The sequence below is a fragment of the Glycine max genome, chromosome 6 (assembly GCF_000004515.6).
Source record: "Glycine max cultivar Williams 82 chromosome 6, Glycine_max_v4.0, whole genome shotgun sequence".
In the NCBI taxonomy this organism is placed as follows: domain Eukaryota; kingdom Viridiplantae; phylum Streptophyta; class Magnoliopsida; order Fabales; family Fabaceae; genus Glycine; species Glycine max.
In genome coordinates this window covers 41,694,310-41,706,112 of record NC_038242.2, presented here as the reverse complement: position 1 = coordinate 41,706,112, position 11,803 = coordinate 41,694,310, and the positions used below count along the sequence as shown (strand labels likewise).

Sequence of the window (11,803 nt, the reverse complement as noted above, 5' to 3'; positions counted from 1 at the left end):
ACGGGCGCGTCGGGTTCTAATACCTTCCCTATGCGTAAACAACTCTTGAACCCTTATTTTCAAAATTCGTAAACCTCTTTTTGGTTTTTCTAATGTTTTCCTCGAATAAATGTTCGTGGCGACTCCACTCGTTTTCTCCCTTGGAGATGAACGCTTTGGCTTGTCTATTTTTCTTTTGCCATCTCGTCGTGAGGTAGGTTGCGACACCACAAAAAAAATGCAATTTTATAATCACAAGTGCCCTATATGGAGTAAAAAAATTACATAATGGTAAGAACTAAGAATAAATCTTGTTGGACCAGGAATATATTATAATCATATTTAGCAAATAAAACATAGAAATAAAACATAGAGGATAAAAATATAATAGAAATAAGGATATGAATGTCCGTGTGCACAATTTTTATAGCAAAAGAAGCCATGTCAATTAGTTCTGGCAAATAAGAGAATGATATGAATTACAATTTGCAAGTATTTGCAAACATACAAGAAAAAGGCATCAGAAAGATAACACTTTTGAAGCTACATATGTTATTGAACTCAATTTTTTTTCTCCTCCTATTGGCAGCAGACAATAAAGATTTTAAGTCCATTGGAACAATTCCTATGAATTCACTGCCAAGCCCGGCTCCACCTTCACCGACCAAGATCCCATCGTGTTCCCCACTGGCCCTCACCAACGCATTGCTGAGGAGCTCGGCTGCACCCGCCTCAGTGGCGGCTTTCGCAACTATGTTGACTGCCCCAACAAGAACAACTCCTTCGGTGGAAACAAGTCTTCCAATTCCCGTTGAGGTTCATCTAGGGTTTCTGACAAGCCCTAGAGAAATGGATTTGGGGTTGCAGATTCCAATCGCAATCTCCCCCCTTCACACGTTGATGAAACTGACAATTGGGCCGCCATGAAGAAACCTTCTTGGGGTTTGAAAGGAGGGAGAAGGACAAAAGAGGGTTTTTCGATTCATAGTCGTGCGCTGATGAATCTGACAACTTGGTTTTGAATGAAAAGATTTGTGCCATTTGAAGGGTGGAGATTCGGCTCCAACGGCGATGGGTTTGAGTGAGAGAGAAAGGTTGTTGGGTTCAGCTATAGTGGCGGCATGGAGTCCGACAATTGGAACAAAAAGAAGGGTGAGCCCAATGTTGGTAGCAAGAGTGTTGGTGTTGGTGTTGGTGGGAGGCCGAAGCAGTGAAGCACCAATGAAAATTTTATATAAATGACAATGTCAATTTTCTAAAAATCAATGTTAACGATCATTAAGCAACATCAGTTTTTCTAGAAATCGATGTTAACGAATTCCATTGATTTACAAAAGCATCAATGCACATTTCTTAACATCGATTCTCATAAAACTTATGTTAATTGGACAATGTTAAATGCATATTTTTATAGTAGTGTCATATGGTTTCAAAAGGAAATTTTATGCATTCAAGTTATATTTTTTTTTACGAACACATTTTTAAATTGAAGTTTATTTATTTTTAGTTGACTTTATTGATTATCTAAGTAATTCTAAAAGGGTTGGAAAATAAAATTAAAGGTTTCCTTTCCCTGTCTGATTCTAGGTGATGAACCTCCACAGGAGAGAAATCAAAGAATAGAGATAAACCAAGAACTTGAGAATATTGTGCAAGTTTAGTGTGATTTTCTTTGAAATCAACTATTTTCCTTAAGTGTTTTATGTTTTCATCTAGTTTCCAAAGGCAAGTGAATTCTATGCATTCAAGTGATATTTTTTTACAAACATTTATAATTTGAAGTGTATTTATTTTTAGTTGACTTTATTGATTATATAAGTTTATATTGATAGATTACTTTTTTGTGAAAGCTCTCTTTATATGGCTAAATTTTTATGATGATGACGATGATGTATTTAGTTTTTGTTGATGTTTTTCAATTCAACAACAAATGATTTTGGTATCAAGATCATCAATCTATTTAACTAGAACATTGATTGTTAATTTTCTTAGATTTCAAGTTTGTTGTAATTTTTTGTTTAGATGCTTTATTTTGATTTTAGAGACAAATTTCCATATAGAAATGTAGATTTTGTTTGTCAACACTTGAGTACCCTTTGGCAAAAGCTAAGTTTGGACATCTATTTGTGAATATAAAGGGATTGATTGATGTATTTTAGAAAGAAAGACTGAATTGATAGTTTCAACAAGTTAGGTTGGGAATTAACCATATAAAAAGTTTCAATGATTACAAAACTATGGGAAAATATTTATTTACACTCAAATTGTGTAATCGGAGAAAGACGGGATAAAAGAAAAGATAAATCATTGATAATATTGGAAATCTGATATGATAAGAAATATCAAGATAAGAAATGTCAACTGGATGTTTGCCCTATTTAGGATATCAAGAAATCAACACTCAAAAACTAAACATTGAAACAATTGGTCAAAAGCATGTTTAGACAAAATTTAGTGAAAGCAATGAAAACTATATAATTTTTAGTCATAGAGACTTCTTAGTTGTTAACTTTGATCTTTTATATGATTCCACTCTTACTCAATTGGGCTATGTCTCTTTGAATCTAGGAAGAATAGAATGTTGAAAAGTATTTTATTCAATTACATTCATTATTTGGATCTTGCTAGAGAGTAGAAAGTATAAATAAAAAAAGAATTGCATTGTTTTTTTTGGATGTTGGTGAAAAATGTTAATAGGAAAAAGCGTGTTGTTTTAAATTGAAATCTGCAATTAATATTATAGAAATGCAATATCAAGCTTTGGGAATATTTCATCTTTATAATTTCAATTACATTTACGTTTTACAATAGTCATTTATTTACAATTTTTCGAGCCGATCATACACTTAATCATTACCAGTGACTTGAAATAAAGTCATAACAAGATAGTCATCCTAAAAGGTGCGGTTGGATCACCTTTTTTAGGAAAGCTATTGAGCTAATTAATAATTGTTGTATAATTTATTAGTTTGACACATTATCCACACCTAAAAGAAATTATGTTTATATCAAATTTGTAGATAAAAATCTTTAGTTTCTCAAGAATGAAGGAAGATTAAACTCATTATCAACTTATAATACCTTTTTCAACCCCATGTCGCCACACAGGAACGTATAATGACATAATTGAAACTGCAATCTCAGTTTAAAAAGTTATGCTAAAGGTACAGTCTGATGAGTTCTTATTGCACGATTAATTTAGTTCTATATTTGTGATTATATAGTCTATATAACATTTTAAATGTAAAATGAATAAGAGGCTAATGCTTGGAAATAAAGGAAGATGTTCAACGTGTGTGTAATTCCTAAATACGTTATTTTAGTCACTATTTAATTTTATTTTAATCCTTACATTTCAAAAAATAGTAATTTTTTAATCCCTCAACTGTGACTAAATAATAATAGTAGTAACTTTTAAAATTTTTAAGACCGAAAACTATTAAAACCCAAACTAAAAAGTAACCTCAAATTCATAAAAAAAAATACATTAAAATGTCTTCTTTACTTTTAGTCAAATATCTTTTAAAAATAAACTTGATTATAGTTAAAAACAACCACCCTTTTGTGAAAATCACATTTCTCATGTTAAAACTGCGTCTGAAAACTAAAAACATGCAAACAGCTGTTTTGCCCTGAAAGTAACCCTGCTGATTTTCTTGTACGGCATATTCATCCAGCAAGCAATTTTCAAGAAAAAAACAATGAGAATCTAAGGCAGCAAACAGGAGGTATGAAGCTGTTCTACAACATGCAAGCCTTCTATATAGAACCAATCAAGGAATTAAGAAAACGTGATACAATACAAGTTACAAGTGAGGCACACAGGCCACAGGCCCTCCAGAAAAAAGAAAAGAAAAGAAAAACACTAATGTTCTCCATGGGGTGGATTAACGGTAAGTACTTCATGGTACAAACAATTGGGGGCATTGAACCCCTCTGTATACTAATTCTCCACCCCTCTTGGAGTATCAATATCTCTGTCTTCAAAATTCAACTAATTTTCCTGGGTTCTATGACACTATGATCAGCTAACAGAAACATCTCAAAATGAGACTGAAGATTTCCTTCAGAAATTGAATCATCTCTCCAGTCAAGCCTCCAAAAATCCTCTATCTGTGGCCGCAAATCAATTGTCTATGAAAGTCTATATTATATACAGACTTTTCACCCCAGAAGCAGAAAAGAAAAAAGTCATGCTCATTTCAAGCAATTCCTTTTTTAAGGGTGTCTATAGCACAGTTTTCAATTCAACAAGACAAGATACACCAACTGTGTCTCTTTAAGATATGGTGTTAACAAGTAATTACACGGTTCCTCCACCGGCCTTTCCGTGAATGAGCTATGCTAGCTATCAATGTGTTGCCTGCAGTAAGCAAAGCATTTGGCCCCATAAGCTTTAAGCCAAGGGTTTTTACCAAAAAGGATAACAGGCTTTCATTCCCTCCCTCAACTTTTTGTAGCTGCTGGGCTTGTTCACGGGATATTATAGTGTACAGCTGCAAGGGCCATTTTGCTGCATTTGGGTAGCTGCTAAACAGCTCCTCATAAATTTCTTCAGCATCACCAATAGTGACTTGCAGAAGCCCCGTTGACTGCAGATTTTCTGGAGACGGATAAAAAATGAAAGCAAACTTCCCAAATTCCAAATCAGGCCACTTGAATAAATCACCCAGGATGTCATTGCTTACGATATTCTTAGGCATGCACTTCCTAGGATTGTTTTGAATCCGAGCTGATCGGTAAATGTGTGATGCTTCCCTTAAGCCACTCAAGAAAGCACCATGCATAGTAGCTGGGTATTGCCTACTCGTGGCCTCACCAGCAAAGAACAATCTATTCCCCACGTTTTCAGCGAGTATATCATAATCGGCACCAGATGAATTAACGCTAACATGAGAGTAGGAACCATAAGAAAGGGGATCACTGCCCCATCTTGTACAAATTGACTGTATTGGATCAGGCACAATGATGCCTTTGGGATGAAATATTCCTGCAGAACAAGAAGTAACATGTGAAACAAGACAAGCAAGGGATAATCAGCAAATGGAAATATCCATAGTATTGATCTAGCAAGTGTCACAAAAATGAGAAAAATAGATGACAGTATGAGAAGGAGAATGGATACAAAGACTATCTGATTTTCAAGAGCAAGGACTTGAATATATTATATTGGTAGCATTTGACAAATGAATACACAGAAACAAAATGGAATGGAATGGGACATTATTGTTCCATTTAATGCCTTTAGTAACTACAAAACTAAACATAACCTTATGTAAATCAGATCAAAACACCATTTTAATATTTCTATCACCATGTTAAAATTGGTTGAGCCCAATGGGCTGGCTCAATTAGTCTAAAAAAATGGGCTGGGCTAATATAATTTAGCCTGAAAATCATTTGGCCCAATCTAGCAGTAAAAAAATTTATTAACTTGATGTGGGCTGACCCATCATGGGCCAGGCCAACTTTTAACCCAAAATCTGAAAAATAAAAGTTAAGCATACCATATCACACATTCTACCTTTCATAGTATGTTTCTCCTTTAACTTAACCAATGAGTATTACACAATAATATTTTCTCTTTTATTACTGATTAGTTATATTTAATGATAAATTAAAAGTATGATAATCTTATCATTAAAGAGGTTAAGTCATCAAGTGTGCCTTAGAAGTTGAGACAAAAGGGCACTTGAAAGGTCGAGACCAACAACACAAAAAGAGAAAACTAAGAGAACTTTCATGGTGTCCGGTGAAAAGAACATCAAGATATGGTGTCACAAAAAGTTCTCAAAAATAAAAGAAGACAGATTCTAAGTTTGATGGTGTCGCGTGAAGAGAATATAGATTTGGGGAAAACATCCAAAAAGAATGGACTTTTTCACTTCCAGTTTGCACAAGGCTTGGTAACGGGGTGTGCTTTTGCAATCTTCCTCCGTGATCCTACAGCAATCCCAGTTGTAATCGAGCATGGATAGTATAAAACTTGTAGGATCATACAATCCTATTAGCAAAATCACAATTTTAACAACAATGCTGAAAAACAGATACTCTTCTTCAATCATCCTCGTATTCACAGCATTGCATGATGTACAGGTGATAGTTCATAGTTTTAGTGGTTAATCAAAATCAAAAACAACTTACACAAGAATTGGCAAAAGAAATTACTCAACCCTAAACGAAACAAAAGGAAGACACAGTTCCAATTGCAAAAGAATTTAATCAATGGAAGGAAACACAAGATTAATGGAAAAGGTAAAATCTAGTTATCACTGTTGAGTAATGTCTCTTGCCATCAAATCTCACAAGAGGCGAGGAGAAAACAGAAGAGTTAAATAAACCTAAGGGTATTGTTGTCTAGTTTTATCAGTTGCAAATCACATAAAATGGAAGAAAGCCAATAATCCACTATATCATAGGGCGGATCATTGAGGGAAAATAGCAGAAGTCGCATAGCAGTAAAAATTCACATAATATTAGCTCAAAAGTTCAATTGACCAGAGACTCGCCAAAGATGACAAGCAGATGCAGGACGCATGTCATGCTGCAACCACAACACTCATATGGCAGCCGCAATTGCGGATCCGAGCAATCCCGCAATGCAACATGGCCATAGCGGCTATTTAAGAACACTGCTTTTGTCAATAAAAAATAATTAATGAAGTGGTTCTATCCTATTTTACATGGTTCCACCCTTTTTAATAGAACCAAGTCCTATCATATGTTAAGTTTCATCCAGTTCAAATATGTCTACCAAACACTACCATATCATTGGATAAACAAACACAATAACACAGGCATTCAATTTTTCATCAACAAGTCATAAAATAAATGTGATACCTTTTAACACGGTCAAAACCCGATGCAGCAAAATGGAAGCATCTGTGGATTCAAAGGCTTGTGCAGCTTCACCAGCCACCAGCGCAATAAGTGCTGGACCTCCAGAAACTGTATGGTAACAGTAAAATAGGAAAAATTCCCCACGTTGATGACTATGTTCATTGAGACATCCAAATGTGTCTCGATCTTCCCCCCAAAACACATGAGGAAAAACCATAGCAACCTTGTTCAGCAGCCCAAACCCCATCCTCTCAATTGCTTCCAATTTCCTTGCAGGCAATTCAGGTTCAAAACTGATGGCCTTCTTTTTAAGAACTCCAAGAGGCACAGTGCATAAGGCGATATCTGCTTGAAAGACATGTTCCCCAGCAATAACCTCAACACCCTCATTTCCATATCTGATAGTATTGACGGTCTTTCCATAAAAAACAGGAACTCCTTCACATAAAGCTTTTATCAACCCCATATTTCCTCCAGCAAGAAAGCAGTGATCACCGCTCATTTCATAAGGATCATCTTGATCCCAATAGGCAGCCGAAAGATTTGAAAGGCACCCAGCATTTGCATATTCCAAATTTGCAAGATGCCAATCAAGCAACTGCTTCTCATCTGTACTTCGGGTCACATTATACAACCGCCTGAGCATCTCCAAGACCGAACCAAGAGAGGTATCACTTGCGAACCCACCCATAATTTGCCTCAACTCCATAACCTTGTCAAGCAACTTATTGAATACAAATTCAACGCTTGCATCCGTTTCCTTATCAACCGGTGCCCCATTTGGCTTATACAAAGGGCAATCATCTCTGACTTTATGAAGTGGTATAGAAAGCTGTCGAGCCAGAACCCCTAAAGGGTTAGCATGAATGCCTGTAATAATACTCCCACCAAGATCAATGGAAGCAAACTTACCCTCGCGCCCCACCTTCTGAGTATAAACTCGACCACCAGGCCGGCTCCTGCCTTCCAAAACCACAACCTTGTAACCAAACGACAAGAGTTGCCTCGCTGCTGCCAACCCGGCAAGGCCAGCACCAATAACAACCGCAGTCCCCTCAGTTGACTCGGGCAACTGAGAAGTAAACGCGGGTGAAACGCCAAAATTTATGTAGCCGTTATACAAAAGATAGTCATAAGCAGAATTAATCAAATGATCATACTCATTGCTCACAGTTTCTCTAACCATCCCTTTACTCAACCACAACCTGACATTCCCCCTCCTCCACAGAGCCAATATATGATTCCTTATGACTATATAATCATTCTGCTCCTTCCCACCCAACTCCCTCACAACCCCAGCTTTAATCTCCTCCTCAAGCAAAGCATCAATAGGAAAACCGAGCGACATCGCAATCATAGCCTCAGTCTCAGTTTCCTTCTCCAAATCTTCCTTAGTCCTACTCCTCTTCTTCAAACCACCTCCCAACTGCTTCTCAAACATCTCATCCATCAGATCCTCATCATAGTTCCTCAAATTCACCTTCCTCCTCAGCGAACGCTTCGAAACCGATCCATTTGAAGACGGGGTTTCCATTATTCCTATCTAGGGTTCACACAAAACACAAGAAACCCCAACCCCAACCCCAATCCCAACAACGTGCCTCCCCTTATATCCAACTCTCTTCACAACTACATGCAAAGAAAACTACTACGCTAGATTTGAGCAAATGGGTAAGCAGTATTCACCAAAAACAATTAACATTAAACTCAAAACCCTACAGAAATGATTTTCGCTTGAATTTTTTTTTTCTTTTCTGGAGGAACGTACCTTTGTCATAGTTTTACATCATTTTTTTTCTGCAAAGCAAAAAAAGAAAAGTTTTACATCTGTGTGTAAGTGTTTGAACCACTGAGAAACGAAACAAAACAAAACGAAGAATGAAAAAAAAGGAAGAGAGAGAGAGAGAGAGAGAGAAGGGGCTTACAGTGATTCATTGAACGTTAAAACTCTTTGTGAGGAGTCACGACACGACCTGCAACGGTGGAAAGGAGCACTAAGGTAAACGGAACAAGCAAATGTGTCACTGATTATTATGATTATAAGGATGGATAGGATGTGAATGTGTGTTATTTATGTTTAGTATAGGTGATGGTATTGGGCCTATTGGGCTACGACAACACTGAGGGGGATTCCACAGAATGGCCCACCAACATTTTCAAACTGGAGTCAAATTAAATTCATATGGGAGACAAAAATTGAAATTGCATGACCATTGTGAGATTCTGATTCAAATTGTTTTTTATTAATTTACTTCTATTTGAATTATTTAAGAAATATTATTTTAGTTTGTGCATTATACAAGATATATTTTCCATATAATTAAAATTTATGAATAAAGGTCTCTTAAAAGAATTGTGAATAATAAATATTTTTTAATATAAAAATTGTATTATAACTAAACTCATTATAAATAAATATTAATGTATTAAATTATATTTAATATTTATAATGAATAATTTAAATTTTGATATAATATTATTTTAATTATTAATATTTGAATTTAAAAAATTATTAAAATTGAATTAAAAAAATTTGTTTTTTGTACAGTAGGAAAATAGAAAAAAAATTGATTGATTGGAAGAATAATTAATGAAATATACCTTCAAATGAGAGAATAGAGAATATTAAAAAGTAAAAATGTAGTATAATATATAGTATAAGAGTAGATGTTTATTGTATTGGTTTAAACTTTATATTGTACTAGTGTAGTACGTACTGTAATTGAAACTCCTAAGATTATTATGTTCATAACTTGCATGCGATTAAGATTTGAGTTAGTTTATGACGAAGTTGACTCTAGTTAATTCGTTTGGATAATGTCGCAAAAATTATCTACATGCGACAATATCACAATACCGAGGGAGGTGAAGTAAATATTTAATTTTTTGCGCATTTTATCTCAAAATGCGTGCTATGAACTATGAAGTTATCAAATAGGGGTAGGATTACAGATTCATATGAGTGCATTATTAGTTATAAAAAAAAATATATGAGTGCACTATTAAATGTAGCAGTACAATTGATTGACGTAGCTAAATTGCTTTTATTTTCAAATTTATTTTTTTAATTAATTGTGATGTAATTCAAAATTGTGTAGATAAAATAAGTGATGCATTGATTTTTATCTATAGATCGTATTTTTCTATAGTTTGTCTTAAATTGCAGAGGATCTTGAGTTTAATAATTTGCTTGAATGCATGAAAAAATAAACAAGAAAAAAAAACAAAAAAAAGTAGAAAATGGATTAATTTTAAAATTGTTCAAATTAAAAAATATGAAAGAAAGTGTTAGACAAGTGGCCTCAGATATCTTAAGAAGGGGGGGTTGAATTAAGATATTCCAAACTTTTCTCCTAATTAAAAATCTATCTTACTTTTTACTTAAGTTATGAATTCCCTTAATGACAATCTTCTTAAATATTAATTCAAATGAAGCAACTTGAATATAAATATAAAGCAATAATAAATAAAGGAGATTAAGGGAAGAGAAAATGCAAACTCAGTTTTATACTGGTTCGGCCACACCCTTGTGCCTACGTCCAGTCCCCAAGCAACCCGCTTGAGAGTTCCACTAACTTGTAAATTCCTTTTACAAGTTCTAAACACACAAGGACAACCCTTCCTTTGTGTTTAGAGATTCTTTACAACAAGAGACTCACAGTCTCTTAATCCCTTAGAGAATGAGAAGAAGAAGAGGAACAAATCTCTCTAGAAAGAGATGGATTTTACAAATTGAGCACTCAATTAATTCCTTAATGAATTGCAATTGAATTGGCCAAGGAATTCTTAAGAGGATAAAATGAAATTGCTTTTTGAGAGGATAAACACTTTGTTGTTCTGAAAATCTCTGAGCAATTTCGTGTTTAAGTCACATATATATAGACCATTGGTGGTCATGAGTAAAGCCTTTGAAAAGTTGTGACTCTTGAAATTATTTTTCTGAAATTCCTGTCTGGTAATCGATTACAGTAATTGTGTAATCGATTACAGCTTTTAAAATTTGAATTAAAACGTTTACTAACTGCTGGTAATCGATTACCAAAATTGTGTAATCGATTACAGCTTTTAAAATTTCGAATTCAAATTTTTATAGCTGTTATAAAATGTATTTGGCCACTGGTAATCGATTACATCCTCTGGTAATCGATTACCAGAGAGTAAAACCTTTGAAAAACACTTTTTATTTTAAATCACTTGGCCAAACCTTTGCTAATTCAATTAGGAATTCCCTTCCTAATATTCTAGTGATCATCTTGATGTTGTGCCTTGTAATCTTGAAGTATTGTCTTCAATTTTAATCTTGAAAAGCCCCTTTGCATTAATTGCAACACATAATCATGATCATCATCAAAACATCAAAGCCAATTGCATCTACAGAAAGAAAATAAATAAAAAATCTCTTTCTATTTTTTGGTTTAATAAAAAAATTATAATTATATTATATGTCATTTAAATTTATGATATAACAATAAAAAGAATTAATAAAATTTTTAGTACCTCAATTTTTTTACATCCCAACTTTTAGTATTTCAAATTTTTTTAAAAAAATTATAATCCTTCACCAATAATTCTCTTAAAAAAAATTATGCAAGCATAATTAAATTTTATAAAGTGGCTACAATAGTTTATTTTTTAATTGAAAATAATTTTAGAATATAAAATGACTAATGCGCCCCTTCTGTAAAATGTAAAATGACCTACATTACGCCCTTCCTTTCCAATCATGTGTCCCCTCCTTCTCCGCTACCAAAGCCCCAACGCAGAAGAATAAAAAGGAAATTTCGAACCCTTACATAATCCCAGATTGCAATTCCGCTCCAGTATTTCACCATTCCTACTCAGTTAGTGTATACAAATTTCTCGACATAAATTACTTTAACCTTATGTTTAGATGGGAAAACCAATTTAGGTAAAGTAGTTTAACTAAGATACTAAAATGCATTCTTATAATATAATCTATTTAAATAAGATATTTTAAAAGTAA

The 11,803-nt window shown here is 34.0% G+C and overlaps 1 protein-coding gene across 1 annotated transcript; it reads right to left on the bottom strand.

The window, feature by feature from the left end:
- Nucleotides 1-3,716: 3,716 nt before the first annotated feature.
- On the bottom strand, nt 3,717-8,864 carry LOC100809901 (lysine-specific histone demethylase 1 homolog 2). The gene is made up of 3 exons (XM_003527222.4): nt 8,745-8,864; nt 6,820-8,616; nt 3,717-4,969 (listed from the first exon to the last, which is right to left on the bottom strand). The coding sequence occupies exons 2-3, from the start codon at nt 8,351-8,353 to the stop codon at nt 4,272-4,274; spliced, it is 2,232 nt and encodes a 743-aa protein (XP_003527270.1). The 5' UTR covers nt 8,354-8,616; nt 8,745-8,864; the 3' UTR covers nt 3,717-4,271.
- Between the last annotated feature and the right edge of the window lie 2,939 nt (nt 8,865-11,803).

Bases quoted from the DNA above. Each gene is read 5' to 3' on its own strand.
- LOC100809901 (XM_003527222.4), bottom strand. From the start codon at position 8,353: ATGGAAACCCCGTCTTCAAATGGATCGGTTTCGAAGCGTTCGCTGAGG. The intron at 4,970-6,819 runs GTATCACATTTA...CTTGTTCTGCAG, and splicing joins GGTTTTGACCGTGTTAAAAG to GAATATTTCATCCCAAAGGC.